Source organism: Geospiza fortis, unplaced genomic scaffold (assembly GCF_000277835.1).
Source record: "Geospiza fortis unplaced genomic scaffold, GeoFor_1.0 scaffold178, whole genome shotgun sequence".
Classification (NCBI taxonomy): Eukaryota; Metazoa; Chordata; class Aves; order Passeriformes; family Thraupidae; genus Geospiza; species Geospiza fortis.
The window spans coordinates 5,703-24,634 of record NW_005054466.1 but is presented as its reverse complement, the minus strand read 5'-3'; the positions used below and the strand labels follow the sequence as shown (position 1 = coordinate 24,634).

Sequence of the window (18,932 nt, the reverse complement as noted above, 5' to 3'; positions counted from 1 at the left end):
AGGATATCCATGCCAACACTCCCCTCTCTTCTGCTTCTAGGGACTCATTCTCCTCTCACACCAGTGCAATGTGGAGTTACTCCAGCGAGGTCAACGGAGACAGAGACACCAGTGAAAAGGAGGAAAATGAGGCCCATGGTTTAAATATAACAATAATAATAATAATTAAAAATAATAATAATAATACTAATAGTACTGTTACAAGACCTCCCTTCCCGTTTCACTGTGGGAAAAAATAAAAAAAAAAAAAAAAAGAAAGAATGGAGCCAGAAATAGTAATTCAGATCCCAAAGTTCCTGTTTTGAGCAGGTTTGGATCTGCCTTTACTTTAAAGGGGAAGAGCTATTCTAGAACACACAAAAATGTAACAGTGAGTTTGCACACATGTGTGAGAGAGAGAGACAAGGGGAGAAAGAGAATTTAACATAATACCACATTGAAACCATAAGAAGGTCCTTCTGAAGGGCTTTACAATAAATAAATGATCAATATTTATATATATATATATTTATGTGTCAAGGTGTGCATATATATCTATATATACACACTGAATAATAGGTTTCTAGGCGATTTATTTTTTAAACCATTAGATAAACTGCTCAGGGGTGACTTTCCCAAAAAGCTGTGAGACCTTCCTGGTGCTTTGCTGGGGTGGAAGGTGGGAATTCCACATGTGGATTCCACCTTCACTCCTCCAGCATTATCCCAACCTCCAGAATCGTACAGCAAATAAGGAAACACCAAAAAAAGAGACATTTTGCTTCACTCTGCAGAGCCATGGTGCTATTAAACAGTAACACCCTGTCCCTCCCCCTGCCCCCACCTCAAGATTTGATACCAACAAGCCAGGCTGGACTGCAGGTATTTGTTACTAAGAAAACCCCAAATCTATCTTTTCTCTTCCCAGCAGATGCGTATGAACAGCTTAAATATTAGTGGCTACAATTTGGGGGAAAAAATTAAATAAGGAAAAAAAGACTTTAAAAAATAATGGTTCATTTTGGGAAATTGCTCTCTTTTTTTTTTACTAATTTTTACTAATGTTTGAGAATCTCCTCTTTTGAACACCAGATCAATGGCTTAGAGAAACTCGCTGGAAATTGCTACTACTGGACAATCAAAAATTGCTACCAAAAATCAAACAAAACACCCTCTTCTCCCCATTTTTTCCTTAGAAAGCTTCATTCAGGCAATTTGCTGGCTGCCTCCAATCCACTTTTATATGAAGAATATTGGCACGCCAAGTCCTGGATTGTAAATCTCCTCTTCCAAGCAAAAAAGAAATGCTGGAGGTTGTCATGTGTTTCACAGCACTGGAGTGATCAACCCCTGCAGTCAAATTTCTGGCTTCTCTCAGGTTGTCTCTGTGTCGATTGGTTATTCCAAATCCACGAGTTTGTTAGGATTTAGCAGGTGTGTTTTTAAAGTACAGTTCTCGATCTAGTGGTTAAAAAAAAACCAAAAAAACCAAAATCATCTTAAGGTCATAGGGTTTACATACAGCTTGTGTCATGTACCACTGCCATGGTTTAGAGTAAATGGAATGATGACCTAGGAAAGAAAAGTCAGCTCCTCCAGAGGTCTGATCCAGGCCAAAACAGCTGCTCCACAAGGCAAGACAGCCCCGGGTTCCAAGAGGCACTCGGATTCCTCTCGTCCTACTCAAGAGAAACACGTCCAAATTCAACTGGCATAAGGCTCCACGAGTTCCAGTTGGGATTTCTGAAGCAGTTACCACAAGTTGACCTCCATCAGCAAGAGGTGGGAGAGGAGAGAAAAATAAATCATGCGCTAAGTGAAAATGAAACAAAAGTATCTAGTGGTTTAAAAAAAAAAAAAAAAGATTAAATTTAAGACAGCGATAGTGCTAAAGAGCCTGCATTTGGGTGAATTGTTTTAAATAAAGAAGGGGATTGGACTGAAGGGGCCAGGCACATCTGGTGTTCTGCTGTCTTCCCAACCTCTTTCTTGGATCTGTTTCTCTCTGCAGTGTGGTGGACCCAATGTTTCTGAGCTGTACTGGTGATGATGCACGCGGACACAGAGCTGTCATTAAAGAGCTGATGCTCCAGTGGGTCTCTTTGTCAGAGCCTGGTTTGCTCCATGTGCAGAAACTCCACTGGAAGAACCCATCATTCTCTACAAATCCCACTCCAATTTTAGGAGTAATAAATGTCCGCTTCCGGCACCACCGCACTCAAAGCGGAAAGATCTTTTGCATCTGCTCAGCTCTCTGAGCAGTTGGGTGAGCTCCAGGAATAAAGAAGTACAGGATATTCATGCCAAAGGAATCTCTTAGCCCAGGAGTTCATGGAGGATGGCTGAAACAACGTTCCAAGGAGAAATGATCCGTCAAACTACGTAGGTGATGAAGGTGAACGTCAACTGGTGTCTAACCCCAGTGTGACAGGCACTTATTTCCACATGGTTGGACCTCATGAAAATTCAGTCTACAGGATAAACAAAACAAAAAAAAAAACCAAAACAAAAAACCCCAAAACAAAACAGCAACACAGCTGGGTCACCTGTACCCTACAAAGTGCTTATGTCTCAACATAGCTTCCAGATGCCAGAAGGTCAATCAAACCCTGTTTGTCTCCATAGGCAGTTCTCCAAGCTGGCCCAAGTGCAGCAGGAGCCGCAGGTCGTGTCAGTCCTTGCAGGTGTAAACCTCCTCCCTCTGGGTGCACTGCTTGCACTCCACGTAGCAGCACCAACGCACCTGGCACTGGCACGGGCGCGTCACCACCCGGCTCTGCGTGTTGTGGCCCCGGCCGCAGCAGATGCTGTCGCAGTTCTTGTCCTTGTAACACTTCCGTCCCGAGGTGCCGGGGGAATAGCGACTCATCAGGCAGAAGCTCGGGGAGTCGTCAATGTAGACGAGATCCGTAGTCCTTGGGATTTGATCGCTGTGGCCAGGGATGGATTTTTTAGGGGGGGAAATGTCGCCTTCCCCCGTGGCCTCATTGGTGGTGCTGCCCACCTTGAGCGAGGTCTCGTACTTCTGCTTCAGCTGCTTGCCGATCTCGTGGAAGGGGGACAGCTGCCTCCAGCACGTCCGGACGGTGCAGGAGCCGGACACGCCGTGGCATTTGCAGGTGGTCTCCACGCCGGCTTTGATGACCTGCAGACACACACACATGGCCCCAAAGAGAATCAGTCATCAAAGCATCAAGTAAAGCATGATATTTTCTAGAAGACGCTTCAGGGACACCAAGTTGAAGATAATGCCAAAAAATATCTGTTGGAAGCAGACAGAAAACACATCCTACAGGAAATACTTCAAAAGGCTCTCAGTTCCCAAAGTACGACATTCAAAACACATCCTACAGGAAATACTTCAAAAGGATCTCAGTTCCCAAAGTATGACATTCACCTGCAAAAACTTTGCTTAATTGGCTAATTAAAGATACTAGAAAGGTGCACAAAGATTGTCCAGTGCTGCCACTCATCGTGTAGATAGAGATCTGAAACTGTGATACAACTAAGAGATTAATACATATTTTAAGACCTATTTATCTTTGTCAATAATAAGTAGATAAGATATAAAAGTGGAAGAAGTGGAAAGAGGTGGGGTGGCACATGCTCCAGAACAGAAGCGTGGACAATAGGAACCTTCTCCATACCACAGGACCCCAAACCCAAGTACAAGAAGAAGCAATCTTAGTTTAGCATCATCAACTGACTGATGCTAAACAAAGAATCCCATCCTTTTCAAATCAACTGCAATAAAGAAGTTTCATGGCACAAAGCCACATCCGTCTACTTAGAAACAGCATTGGAATGTTCCAGTTCCCCTTCTCCAGAGAGAGATTTACACCTGGGGTACCTCCATGGGCAACACATGAGCAGAGATGTTATTTGGACAGCCACAGACACCCCACATTTTGTCCACAGATTATAAACACAAATTTGTATTTCTAATTCTCCCACCCTGCCCCTTCCCCAGAATTAGGTTCTGTTGACTTTAAATGGGTAAGGTACAACCACCCCTTAAATCAGCAGGTGAGGACAGAGTTTGTTTGACAGAGCTGGGTCCTGACAAGGTACCAAGTCCTGTTAACAGTGCCCTTCCTTTGGGCATCTACGGTGCCTAAAAAAGAAGAAAACAACCTCCCCCTGTGCCCATGATGGCATCTGGCGCTGCTGTGGCCTCCTGACAGCAGAGGACTGGCTGCAGTCCATTTCCCGACCATCCGGTTCTTAATTATTTGGCTGCACAAATCCTGCTGAGCCCCATGTGCAACCGTGCAATAGGTCATGGACTCGGAATTGGGGCCTGGCCCAATTGTGATATTCCAGAAACATTTTTAGAAAGACAATATGCATAATGCAGCCTTCAGCAGAGCCTGTCCAATGGTCACACTTCATTCCTGTGACAGCCAAAGACCTTTGCAAGTGCAATCCAATAATACACAGTAGCATTCAGAGCGGTGACGGGTTACAGGGGGAGATGTGTTGCTGGTTATAGCGCTCAGCTGGGATGGCTTGGGTAAGGGCTGTCACGCTTTGTGTGCCAAAGTGTCTCGCCAAGTCCACAAGAAATCCCACAATGTCAGACAAGAGCGTGCAGAACACATTTCAACACCGAGGGGGAGGGGGGAAAACCCCAACCCTCACCCGTCCCCACCCTCGTGTAAAGTCCCGTTTCACTGCTTGTCCAGAAGTGAGAGCTGAGTTCGTGTGAAACAAAGCTCCTCCACCTGATTTCACGCCCACACCATCAGCAAACCGGGCAGAAATTGCTGGGATACTTGGGAAAGGGCTGCACACTGCAGTCATTCATCACTTCAGGCTTTCCTCAACCTTTCCTCCTCCCCCAGCGCATTTGCATCTGCTCCACCTGGAAAAGGAGACAACCCCCATTGCACAGGAGCTGGGAAAGCAAGAAACCAACGGGAACTGGCTCAGCTTGTAGTCCTGCTCCTGGGCTTGGAGCTGATTGAACAAGACAGGGTCATGAAACTCAGGAAGGGAACCTGGAGTCGGGGCTGTTCTCGTCAGGAGCCACCTCTCTGGAGCTCTGCGGGAGTGCTGACGTTGCAGGAGCACTGCAGCCAAGGCGTCCACGTGGGGCTGGTGGATACAGCCCAACACGTGTTGGAAAACCTGATCCTGATGGATTGGCAGCTGGCTGATGGCACAGGACCTTCAGTCAGGTGTAAGCATGTAGGTTTAGGCACTTGAATCCCATCAGCCAGCCAGGGTTGACCTCACCGAGGCAAACACTCGAGTTTAAACACCTCAGTCTGAGAAACACCTCAGAACTCTCATCGCAGTGAGGGCAGCCAAAGCAGGGCAGGACCCTGCAGTGAGGCAAACACCTGCTCCACTGAACAGCTCTCCAGGCTCCCACTGACAGCTGAGCACATCTCTATCACCAACAGGAGCCTGGGGACCCAGCCCACACAGAGGCACCTCAGTTCAGGGGAGTCTGTGAGCAGAATCCTGCTCTCTGGGCCAAGCTCAGGTGTTTAAATATCTCCACCTAGCACTAATTGAGGTGCTTTAAAACATTCTCATCACACCAGCTGTCCCTCCAGCAGCACAAAGGTCCCTCAAGGGGTACTAATCAGTGTATTTGGGTAGATTAATTCTATTCTCCTCATCTGGGCTCAAACAAAGTTCCACATGAACCCCAGTCTGGATTTTCCTGACTCACTTCTAGCTCCTTGTTAAGCAGTGGCTGGGACAGCTCTGGTGGACCAAAGCATAAAAGGTTTCCATTGTCCCTGTCCCCATGAATGCAGCAGTTCATGAAATCCAGATTTTCCCGTGGCTGCCGTGAAAGCGCGGTGCATCCCGACCACCCCGTAAAGCTTCTCCTGGAAGGACCGGGAAGGGCTCAAGAATGTTACGAGGCAGCAAGAGTGAAAATCCTAGAAAAATTCCCTGCCCAGGCAGCCTCCCCTGCTGCTGTCAGTCACGCTGCAGCTCCTCGAGGCGCTGCGTGATGGGGAACTGCTGCCTGCAGCCCCAGCCACCCACGAGCCAAAATGAATCTTGGCAAAGCCCTTCTGGTTCCCGTCCCGCTCCCCAGCTTCCACAACGACCTTTCCTCCTCTTGGTGCAAGCTCCTGTCAGAGACACTTAAATCCACCTCATTTCTTCAGGAAGCAGAGCAAGACTGATCCAAGTCAGCAGGTTGCTTGGAGAAAGCTTTGCTGGCTGGATCCTGGGACAAATGTCTGGATCATGCTTTCAAACCTGAAGGTCTTCTATCCTTCTTCCAGGATAGAAAAACACCGTTTTTATTCCCAAAAAACTCTTGGTTAGATGAGGAAGAATAAGGTTTTACCATATAAAATTGTATTTCAAGAGCTGTAGCAGCTCCTGCTTTCTTTTCAGGGCTCATCACAGTTCAGAGCCTGATCTACCTCCATCCTACAAAGACCTGAACCTGTTCTGAACTCACCACTGAATAATCACTTCATCCACACCAAGGATGTGGCCACCTGCACCTTTGTCACAGATGTGGAGCAGAATGGCTCAGCTTCCATCCAAGGCACAAAATATTTCATGCTCCCCATGGCCCCAACTCCACAGATACCAGACAGCAGCATGGTTGTAGTAACTCAGGAGCAGCAGCAACAAGGCGCATCCTTTTTGTTTTGTGTGCTGTCGAGAGTGCCTACCATGAAAACAAAGCCAAACAAAGACAAGTGGTGGGTCAGGGATGGCATCACACACGGGAATTCTGTCCTCCCACTCTCCTCTGAACAACCACCTGGTCTGGCAGTATCAAACAGAACAGTTTGGGAGGAAAGTAAAGATTTTTAGCTTGACTTAGGAACACAAATTCCCACTGACCTTGCCGTGAGAACACCCAATACTGACAAAATCAGAATGAGGGAAACACAAAGCAAGACAGAACTGTTTTTCCTGGGGTTTTCCTGCTCGGAGGAAACCAGATAGCTCTGCTGGACTGCCTTCCCAACTGCCTTTACATGGGGAAAAGGGATCACAGCAGAGCATTGCTATGCAACATGTAATCCTTCCTCCCAACAATGGTGCGCCGCGAAGCTCAGACTGAGTGCCCCCGTCATGATCAGTCTCAGACATGCTGCAACACACAATTTCTCAGTGTTTTAGCTGAAACGCCGAGGACAGGATTCCCATTCATTCCCAGCTGGGTCACGGGGCTCTGGCAGTGGGGTTTTTTTTTTTTTTGGTTTTTTCAGACAACTCTTGTCTGGGCAGCAGCAGCCCAGGGCGGACACCCGGCCGTGGGAATTCCGCGCTCATTGCTCCGCTGTCGTCATGGCTGGGCTGCGGCTCCAGGGCTTCAAACCATTCGCTATGGTTTGGGGGAGAGGAGGGCAGCAAACCCTCCTGGTAGGCAGCTCATCCAGGGAGAAGCCTTGCCTGGCTTTGGGAAGGGCTTTGGGATGCTTCCCCACAAATCCAATCCCCTCCGTCCCCCCGTACAAGGAGCCCTCTCCAATTTAAATAGGCTTAGTCATTCTCTCAGCTCAAGTATTAACGTTTGTTTGGACAGCAGCCACGGTCCCCACACACAACCCGTGGACCAGGCTTGTCCCTTCACACTGGCCAATGCCACTGGCTGAACTATGAAAGTTTCAGATTGTTAGTTGTCATCCTTTCTTTTTTCTTCTATCTTGTTAAAAAAACCCTTCCTTTCAGCCTGTTCTCAACCTGCATTTTCAGAACAGCTTTCCCCTCCCACCACCATTCCCTCTTTAAAAAATGGGAACATTCATATTTCAGTGACATAGGTATTAAAACACAAACATTTAAGCATAGAACAACATAACCCTACTTAAAACTGAGAACTTCAGAAGTATTTTCCCCATGCCCAGTATTCCTAGCATGCTTCCCATGCTAAAAAAGCTCCACATAAACAACCAACTGCAATCGCTTTTGGGACACAGCAAGCAATTTTTTTTTCCAGAGTATTGATTTCCAGGCCTAAGAAAGGCTTTGGCTGAGCCATTCTCAGCCTGAAATGAGAGGAAAATCCAGAGAGCACGCCTGGGCATTCCTACCTGTCATAACCTGCAGCAATTAATACCAGTGGTGGCCCTGAAAACTGATCTGTACATTAAGAGCTCTTCTCGGACTGTTATTTGCTGGGTTTGATTTGTACCTTGGTAAACATGTGATGCCCCATTTCTCACTGCAAACACATCCCTAAAAAACTGCCAAGAAGGATGCTTTATGTCTTTTGGGTTTTTTTTGCATGCACCAAGTGGATTAAGCTCCAAAACAGCAATTCTTACACACCATGAGGGTGCAGCAAAAGCTGGAGTCAGACTGGAACTGTGTTAATGAGCAGGAACTGTGTGAGACTCGATGGCCAGTGCTTGTAAACACTGTCTCTGCAACAGGAGAGTTGTGCCTCTCTCCGCCTGTGTGTGACCTTTAGTGAGTCACTTAATCTTTCTGGGTCTCAATTTCCCCCCTCTGCCCAACGGAGCTCCAGAAATGAAGAGGGTGGCATGCTCTGATAACATGTTATGTGATAGCTCATGAGGTTCCTCAGACAGATGATAGCTGGGCAAACATCTCCCTGATATGGAGAGCGCATCTCCAGCCCTCCAGAGAGATCCCTGCCAGTGCTGCCTGGGGGGGAAAAGCCATTCCTCAGATGGAATTCCAAAATAAGCAAGTCAACAGCAAGGGAAAGTCCAGGCACCTCCCACTATCCTCTCCAGAGCATCCCAGATGGTTCCAGGTGTAGCTGTCTCAGGGTGGGTCTGGACTTTAAGCCTACAAGGGTGACAAGGACCATGACAGGGGCTTGGGACAAGGCGACCTTTAGGGTCCCTTCCAACCCAAGCCATTCCAGGATTCTGTGGTCCTTCAGAAACACTCGCTCTGCACAGACCAAAGCATCTTGTGCAAAAAATAATGAAGCCTCATGAAAGGAACCAGTTTCAAAGCAGGAAACTGCTGGAGGAGAGATCTTTTCTTCTTCTCCATCTCTACCTCCCCATAACTTTGTATTAAACACTCAAGATAACTGCGGTTATACACGGACTTCAGGCAAAGGTTTGTGGAAGGATGAAAGAAAAAGGCTGTGAGAACATAATTTTTTTTCCTAGGGTAACAGCAGCCCCTTTTAATTGTGCCCCTTGGATCTGTAAGACATGCTTGACCAGACATACCTCTGGAAGAGGTCAGCACTCCTGGGATTAAGAAACTTAGCAACGCTCCAGAGAGGGAGTTGGAAAGTCATGTTTAATGATACTTGGCTGAGAAACTGGGCAAATTTAATTAAAACATCACTTACTCAAGCCCAGTGGAACTAATTGAGTGCTCTAATATTCCGCCTTTTCATTAATGGGTTACAAAAGAGGGCTGCACTTGTGTGTACAACGGGGAAAAGGGGGGAGGATGGAGAGAAGATGAGAGCTTTAGCAAGGCTGCCTGGGCTTCATTTAATATAACTCAGAAACTTCATTGCTGGCAACGGAGCTTTAATGCAGTTGACTTCTCCCCCCAAAACACCCTCTCCACCCAAGACCCCTCGGAAAGAATGGCTGAATGAGGGAGAGCAGATCTGGCAAAGGAAGGGAAATTGCTTTTTTAATAAGTGGTCTATTCAGAGCTCCTGCTTTTCAATAAAGAGAAGGCTGGAGAAGTCCTGCTCTAATTACCTCATCCTCACACTAGACAAGCTCACCCTTTCATTAACCACTGAGGTCATATCATATAACTTGGTGAGCCACCACGGGCACAACATGTTCAGTGATTATTTCACTGGTGGCAGCAAAATTACACGCAGCCCATCAAGGTTGTAAAAAAGCAGAAGTAAATTCATAATTAAATGGGAAGGTCTACCAAGAGACACTAAAACTAGGCGGGATAGGATCATGTCACCCTCGCAGAAATACAGGGATTGTTTGCTGGGGTGACACCATGGAGAAACTGGTGTGGTGACCAGGAGGGGAGAGGGTTGCTTGCCAAATTAGTCAGTCCAGCACAGGTCCTTTTTTTTGCTGGGTCTCAAGGGACTATTTGTATGTTTTGCCGTGGCTGGGAGTAATTAGATGGGGAAAATGACACGTAAAGAATCAGTGAGAGACCACCAAGCTTGTGCTGTGTCATTGCTAGAGACTTCTCCACTCCCTCAGCGAACACACACATCTACACACTGCAAGAACTTCAGCTCCAAACTGCACAGCTCCAAAATGGCACAAACCAAGGCTGTCTGCACCCCTCTACTGCCTCTGATCCACCCCAAAGCAAAGCCAGATGAGTTATTGTTCCAATAACCACGCTAGGTGAGTCCAAAGGGGTTTCAGACTGCTGCAGTCACTGGGTGAGCAAACCCTGCTTGATAGTGGCAAAGTCTTTATGGCAGGAGTTGGTTGGTGGGCAGCTTCTTTGAAGGCACAGAAAACATGCTGAGAATCATCTTTAACTACTCACTACCTTCCTCAAGGAAAATATCCACAAACTCAGCAAGGAATGCAGCAGTGCTCTCAGCCTCCATCCTTTCATCCCTGCACGTGCAGTGGGAACAGGAGGATGAACAGAGATCAAACCTGGTATTAATCCACACCTGAGAGCAAGCCGTGCCAAGGCAATCTCTCCACCACATCAAGAGGGTCAAGCTGGTTTCAATGTTCTGGAATCTGAAGCAAGCACTGCAAGTTTTGACTTTGTAGTCACGAAGCCAGGCTGGGTCCTCACTCTGATCATCGTCTTAGTGACAGTGAGTTGTGCCAGGGGTTTAGGACCATACAGATGTGTGCTCTCCTGATCTTCAACCACCACCCTCCTGAAAGCTTCCTCCTCAGCATTCCCTCCTTCTCTGCCTGGCTCCATGGTGGAGCTGTGAGCCTGCTGGGCTGCTTGGCTTGGCTTTCCACCATGCCATGGCCCGATGAATTATTATATCCAGCAGCACAAACAGAGAAACCATTTCAACTGCTGCTGCAAACAGGCAAAGGAGAGCTGTCACACAGCAATCCCAGCTCGACAGAGACGTTGTGGGTGGACGAAAATAGGAGCAGTGGATCACTGATCTGCAGCAGAGGTCTGTGACTTGGGTTGCCAGGAGGGCTCTGGGTGTCTGGACAACCGTCACAACTGTTACTCAGCTGTTCAGCTGCAGATACCACACTGAGAAACCACTGCCAGTGGCCACAGTCCCACTGTGCCAAGGGGAGCGGAGGCAGAGGATGCTGGAGAGTCCTGCATCTTCCCCTGGGAGCTAACTCACAAGGATCAGGATACAGAAGGGAAGGTTCAACCTCTCCCGATCATCCTTGGAGTTCGTTTAGCTCAGAGCCGTGCAGTGTAGAGCACAGATGATAATTAAGGACGCAAATCCCAAATCCAAGAGTGGCCTCAGCCATATAGACATCCTGACTGCAGCTCCTGGGATTGGGAACACTGGGAGTGGGGCCAAACCCATCTGGGAGGTTTTCAGCCCTGCCACTGTTGGTGGATATCCCTGGAGCTACAAGGACGTGCCAGTGGCAGCCAAAGTCCCATCCTTGGAGGTTTTGATGAGACTGTATTGTGTGATGCTGGAATGACAGGAGAGCCAGGACATCTCAGAGAAACATCCAGCATGGAATCACAGCCTCCATGGGCCACCTTCTCCACTGCCATCCCATCTGCTACACACTCAACTCCAAAAGATGGGACAGAGCAACCAACACCAGGGTTGAGACAAGTCCCATCATCCTGCAAAGCCTGTTTGACATGTCAAAGAGCTGCCACAGGAGTTCAGAGACACTGAGCCCTTTAATCCAGAGCAGGAAACTGTCAGCCAAAACCAGACACCAGCTAAATCCAGGATATTTCTAATCCTGATCTCAGCACTGTCTAGGAGCATCTGGTAGTGGGGAGAGGGGGAGACACTTTGCTGGCCAGCCCTGGCTGGTGGCATTCCCCGATGCCCCAATTCCATCGCGAGGAATGACATTTTATACATAGACACAGCAACAACTGAGCTGGGGTGGCCATTCCTAGAATGCACAACTGGCTGGGCTGCATTTGCCTGGGAAACTGGAGACCCAGGTCCCCCATCCCAGCCCCAAGCCTGCATCCAATCACACAGACAATAACAAGGCTCGAGGGCTATTTCTGGCCCTGCAGTATGTCCCCCTTGGAGGTTGGTGCAATGAAACACTGATCCTAAGCACCTGTGCTGGCCAATCTGAGGGATTTTCGTGTTGGAGCAACTCTAGGCTAGGTACAGCCAAGCATTTTATGGGAGAAGGTGGAAAGCCTCTTCCTTTTCCCCTTGCTGGGATGACCCAGCACTTGCAGACACTTTGTCCTTTACATCTGTCACGGAAAATGCTGAGCTGGAAAGGGACCCACAGGGATCATCGAGTCCAAATCCCGGCCCTGCACGGGACAAACCCAAAAATCACACCATGTGCCCCAGAGCATTGTCCAAATGCTTCCTGAACTCTGGCAGTCCTGCAGGGAGGCCCCTAGGCAGCCTCAGAGGAGGTGTAAAGAGCAGGAAGAGAGGATAAAGATGGGAAAGAAAAAAGGGACTCTACAACCAAGCACCGTCTCCCGCTCTAGGTGACACAGAAGGTTTCTGCCAGAAGACAAAACTGGAGGGGCTATTAGGTCTGAGGTCAGCCAGAAATTAATCTCTCCACCCTGGTTCCCTGCCAGCTGTTTCTCCAGCCGGTTTTAAAGAAACCTGGCCAAGGAGATGCTACACCGTCCATGCTCTACTGAACTGCTGCAAGAGAAGCGTCCCTCAAGGACATGTTGTGGCAACATAAAATCCTTCCTCTATGCTCTACCTCATGTAAGTCTTTCCATCCCTTTGTGGTGTGAAACCCTCCTCCCTGTGGGAAACCAGCAATCCTTGTCTCCACCTCATATTTCCTAAACCTGGCCAGTCCCATTACTTTCCCTCTGGTCTCTCTCCGATGGTTTTGCACAATAAAAACCAGGGCATAATCCCACAACTCAGCCTTCTCCCCTCCAGAAGGAGCACCACTCCATCCATTTCACATCCACCACTCTTATTCCACACCCAAAACCAGCATAATTCCCCCCAAAACCCCACAGCAGCCTGACCCCCACCACCACCACCCCGCGGCGCCTTCAACGCACCTTCATGCCCACCAGGTTGTTGTGGAAGTCCACCCTGGCTCGCAGGTCCTTGTTGGGCTTCCTCCCCAGGAACTCCTTGACGAACTTGTTGCTGTACTTGAGGTTGTCCCCACAGCCTCCCCACTGCCAGGCCTCCCTGTTCTCCAGGTCGGGGGCCTCGTCGCAGGTGCAGCGCTCCATGCGCCCCGCGCTGCACGCCTTGGCCATGGCGTGGGTCAGCCCCGCCGAGGAGATGGCGTACAGGAAGGCTGTCTCCTTGAAACCTGCAGGGACAGCAGGGACAGGCTCTAACTGCAGCTTAAAGAAAGGGAAAACACACAGGAAATGGAGGTAAAAGCCTATCGGGAGAAGAGCGTGAGTTGCGTCACGGAGTAAGAGAGTGGTAAGGTTGGAAGGTGTGGGAATTCACAAAATTAGAGGGTTTTGGGAAAGCTGCAAAAGGCAGGCCTCAGAGACAGCAGAACTGTGATTAGAGCTAAGCAGCAGCCATGAGATAGGTCAGCAGAAAAATTATTTAAACTGTAAAAAAGCAAAGACAACTAGAACAATGATCTGTGTATTAATGCTTGTCTAGAATAACTCTCTAAGCTGCAGAAAAGTTTATCTGGTGAGATATTAGGAAGTTTGAAGCTTAATAATGGAGCTCTGTGCATTGTGTTTTAAGGCTCACAAGCATGTATTGTATTTGAAATAAGCAAGCATTCTTTAACCAATGGTACGTGTGCTAATAGTGATTGGATGGAACTACTGTCAATGTGCTTTTGCTTTGTGTGATTGGTCAAAAAACTTATAAAGTTGTAACATTAAGTTCTTAGTCTGCTGCCTGGGAGGTGAGCTGCTGGCATCTTCCCATTGTCATAGCCATGGAATGAGGCTGATGCTGGAAAATCAAACAGCTCAAGGCACGTTCCACAGCAGCACCATCCCATTTGTGATTTGTACACAGCCCCCAGCCGGCGACAGAAGGGACCACGGTGGGGCAGCTGGTGGCAGCTCCCTGCTCCAGCAGGGCCTTCCCACAGCACAGGGCTCAGGATTACCTCCAGACTGCTCTGGAGTATCCCCAGTGAGGGACACTCCACACCAGAGCTCAGTCACTGCCCAGGAAAGAAGTTCTTCCTCAAGTTCGGGTGGAATTTCCTGGGCACCAGATCCTGCCTGTTCCTCCTGTGGCACTGCTGGGCACCTCTGGGAAAAGCCTGGGCTGTGCTCTCCTGGCTCCCACACAGCATGGGAAGCTCTACTTGCATCACTGATGGTGAAGAGGGCACGGGGGAAGGCAAGGAATGATGGACAGAGGTGGCACAAGGATTCAGGAATGCACATGGAATCTGGCCAGCTCGGTGCCTGTCACTCTGTGTCACTCACAGCCTCTGCCTGAAAATGGAAAGAGTTGAGCAAGAGTTGTCCGATCCCTGGAAGTGTCCAAGACCAGGCTGGGCAGGGCTTGGAGCAACCTGGTCTACTGGAATGTGTCCCTCCCCATGGCAGGGGGTGGAACTGGATGAGCTTTAAGGTCCCCTCAAAGCCAAAGCTTTGACTCCATGAAGAGTCGGACAGGACATGGAGGTACCACTGCTGCTACCAAGGGGACAGCAAACTGCAGGAACCCAGCACAGGCTTCCAGTCCTCCTCACTCTTCCCTCTCCTCCTGAATCAAATCACTGGGTCCTACTCCAGACTGGCAGAATTGTTGACAGATGACACCTGAGGGCTGGGAAGCAGGAGATGTGTCACCCAACACAGCACCTCGCTCAAAAAAACCCAGTTTACACCTCAAACCTCCATGCACAGCCTTTCTTTACACCCCCACACTGATCTGCAGGGATGTGACAGCATCCACACCTCCAACAGGTAAGTGACAGCCAGAGGGACCCAGGGCTTCAATCCAAATTATAAAAGCCAGAACTAAAAAGCAAACATGGCAGTATTTATAGCTGCCCATTCCCCAGCTATGGAAGCTGTAAACGACTGCATATTTGAGATGCAATTCCAGAACAGCTTTGGATGGGACTCAAGAAATCCCCCACTCAAAAATAACACAAGTGGATGGTGACAGTAGTGGATATATCTGTGAGCTGGTGTGTCAACCAAGGACATGCAGAGACACTGCCAGGTCATTTTTGGAACTGTTCCTTGGGAGGTTCATGACACTCCAAGCAAACTCATGTGGCCATTCCCAGAGTCTGCCTTCCCAAAACACTCCCAGGAGCAGGAAGAGTGATGAAAATCCTCCCCAGGAGACTGAGGCTTGGTCCTCCCAAGTGTTCTGAGGTTCTACTTCTTCCCAGATTGTGGTAGGAATTATCCAATCATTCTAATGCTCACCTGGAAAAGGAGAACAGGAACCTTTTCCTCACTAGAAATGACATTAAAATAAAGAAAGGTTCAGCTCTACACTCACTGAGGACACTGCAAAGAGTGGTGAGAGTAAAAATAACAATTTTTTTTATTTTAATATTCTGACAGCCCAGAAACACCTTCAGCACTGCAAATATGCCACTGGAAGTGGAGTATTCTAAATTCATATATTATATGTATGTGTGGAGGAGAGTATTCTTCATATATAAGTGGAGTATTCTAAATTCTACATTCTAAATTCACACAACAAAAACTCATGGGTACCCAGATGACTCCTCTGGGTAGAAAATGCCTTCAAAGCATCTCTCATCCTTTGTAAACTGTGTTTTTTCACTAAAATCCTTTGGTTTTTTCCTAGGTTACACCCCAGGTCAGACTGCCCACGTGCCTGCCAGAGGGATGCCACTACCAAAGACAGATGTTCCCAAGCTTCTGTGCTCCTGGATTGGAGAATCCTTGCCACAGCTACACAGAATGAAGAGGCACCAGTGTCAAACAGAGAATCCTCAATGGGATGGGGTGTGCAAACCCTTGGAGGTCTGAGCCTGCAATCATGGCATGTTTTGGGTTTGAAAGACCCTGAGATCCATCCTGTCCTGGGCAGGGACACCTTCCACTATCCCAGGTTGGTCCAAACCCTACCCAATCTGGCCTTGCACACTTAACTCCCAGCCATCAGCCCTCTAAGCATCTCTCATCCTTTGTAAACTATGATTTTCACTAAAATCCTTTTGTTTTTTCTATGTTACACCCCAGGTCAGACTGCCCACATGCCTGTCAGAGGGATGCCACTACCAAAGACAGCTGCGCTCCTGGATTGGAGAATTCTTGCCACAGCCACACAGAATGAAGAGGCACCAGTGTCAAACAAAGAATCCTCAATGGGATGGGGTGTGCAAACCCTCCAAACAGAGAATTCTCAATGGGATGGGGCGTGCAAACCCTCCAAACAGAGAATCCTCAATGGGATGGGGCGTGCAAACCCAGCCCTGGAGCTCTGAGCCTGTGGTTTGGGTTGGAAGGGACCCTGAGATCCATCCAGTCCTGGGCAGGGACACCTTCCACTATTCTAGATTGCCCCAAACCCCCTCCAAGCTGGCCTTGCACACTCAGCTCCCTGCCACCAGCCTGAATTGCTGAATTGGGCGGCCCAGCTCTCCACCCTGCTGAATCTGGAGCGGTTGTGGAATCCCAGCAGAAAGTCAGCGCCGTGCGACCACAACGCATTCCAGACCTGACAGAAAGCCAGCAGGAGCAGCAGCTCATCTGCCAGCTTCTCCCCTTGCACCAGCTTTGTCTCCACTCCTCCCCTTCTCCACCACCGAGAGCTTCCCAAATTCCCCGTGCCCATCAGCACGGGGATCATCTCACAGCTCCCAACGAGCTCCATGTGACATTTGGCTCTGGCCAGATTTTAAAGCCATCTCCACCACGCACTATTTGATTGCACCAAGATATTTTGTAACAAGATAATGAGCTTTAAATCAATGCAGGCATTCTAAGCCCCAGTGCATTGACAGTCTGCCGGGCCTGGCTATCCAGTTTCAGCCATTTCCAAAATTGTGCACGAGTATCCAAAGAGGATAACGAGTCCCTTAAACAATCCCCTGTTATTTTAAGAAACCAGGGCTGCATCAGCCCAAGCTGCAAACCAGCAGCCAGGGTTGGTCTGGTGACCAAAGAGTAAGAAAATTTCTCCTTTTAAGTGAAAAAAGTGGTTTTTTTTTCCCCTTTTTTTCCTTTCTCCCCGGAGGAGGAGGAGGAGAAACAAGCCCTCAGTGATGGATTTGGAAAGCTGTGTCCTAGTGGGTGATACATGCCAGCCTTTGCCCTGGGGTACCACTTGCTGCAATGCTGAGCCAGGAACCAGCAGCTCCTGCAGAGGAGGAGGAGGAGGAGGAAGAAGATTTACAGAGCTCTGTGTTACTGCTCAGGAACACCACCTGAAGGATTTACAGCACCGGGGCAGGGCAGAGATGCTGCAGGGATATAAACCACGGCAGAATGAGACAGCAGCAGAGCCCTGCAGCCCTCAGAGCTCTCATTTATCACCCAGATCCCTGACAAGGGCTGAGATGGGGGGGTCTCTGTGGCGTTTTAACTCCAGGCTGCCCTGCCCAGGGGACAGGCGGGTCTGAAGGAACGAGCTGTGGCCTCCAGGTGTCAGCATGAGAAAGTGCTTGGCTTCCCCAAGGCACCACTAATCCAGGGACTCCTCTGGCATGCAGGGATATTTTTAAATGTCTTGCAGCTCTGGCCCGGACCTCTTGGGTTTCATAAGGACTTTCCTTGTTTCCACCAGTCAGTGACAGTGCATTAGTTAAGCCCCGGCGCTTCTGAATTACTCCTCCTCACTAATTAGCCCTGCAAACCTCTGCTCTTATCTTTAAAGCCTTTCACACCCTGGCTTTTCCAGGTCCAGGCCCATTGCTGAGCGTGGGGTTTTCTGGAAGTCACCAAAGCCCTGGAGCCCCTTGAATGCTGTCTGTAAAATGGTGCTGCAGCCTGGAAGTAAGAACTGGGTTTTACTGGGAGGGTGGAAGAAACTGGATTATATGTGGTGGTACGAAAAAAAGAACCAAAAACATCACCTTCTCCTCCAATACTCCTAATTTCTGGCCATCTCCACCTGAGCTGCTGAGAAGAGGTGAATTAATTACCCACTGCTCACATCCATGGCAGTAACAGCACACAGCCACTTTCAGGTTTTGCCCTGTACTATGACAGGGTTCCCCTTGCCCCCTCTAACAGGACAGCACAGAACAGTCTGGTTTGCCTTATTTCCTTTAAAAAAGGCATTTTCTCAGCTTCTTTCCTGAGAGACTGGCATGATAAACAAGGAGAAATAAATAGGAGAAATAAACAGGAGAAATAATAAAGAAGGAGCTCTGAGAGCTTCCCAGCCCTGTCCTCCAGCAGCAGCTGAATTTCCAGCAGAAATGGGCAGAAAATGTAAATCCTGGCTGCAGAGACCTGCACAAACACCTCCAGCCTCCAAGGGGAGCAGCCAGGGCCAGCAGCGGGAAGCAGAGAGGGCAGGCCCATAAAGTACCCCCATTAGCACATTCTCTGCCTGCCCTACACTTCCAGGGACGAGCTCAGGCCTTGCACGGAGCTCTTGGTGGGCCTTGGGGGCAGCACCACCAGCAAAGGATGGCCCAGATTGGCCATCAGGGCAGGAGATGACAGCAGAGACCCCTGAGAGCCCCCACACTCACCTGTCTTGAGGAGACCCCTGAGGCCCCGCAGACTCACGTCCCTCGAGGAGACCCCAGACTCAACTCTCTTGAGGAGGCCCCTGAGAACCCCTACACTCATCTCTCTTGTGGAGCCCCCCAAACTCACCTCTCTTGAGGAGGCCCCTGACACCCCCCAGACTCACCTCCCTTGAGGAACCCCAAGACTCACCTCTACTGAGGAAACCCCCAGAGCCCCCAGACTCGCCTCCCTTGAGAAGGCCCCTGAGGAACCCCCAGACCCACCTCCCCTGAGGAGCCCCCAGACTCATT

General features: G+C 49.0%; 1 protein-coding gene across 1 annotated transcript in view; it reads right to left on the bottom strand.

The window, feature by feature from the left end:
• Positions 1-254: 254 nt before the first annotated feature.
• The window catches only part of WNT9A (Wnt family member 9A), a 19,739-nt gene continuing 1,061 nt past the window's right edge, over positions 255-18,932 (bottom strand). Inside the window, exons 2-3 of the mRNA XM_005428004.2 lie at positions 13,063-13,325; positions 255-3,124 (exon numbers count right to left, since the gene is read on the bottom strand). Of these exons, the coding sequence (XP_005428061.1) occupies positions 2,651-3,124; positions 13,063-13,325 (737 nt within the window). The 3' untranslated portion in view covers positions 255-2,650. The remainder of the gene's footprint in view (positions 3,125-13,062; positions 13,326-18,932) is intronic.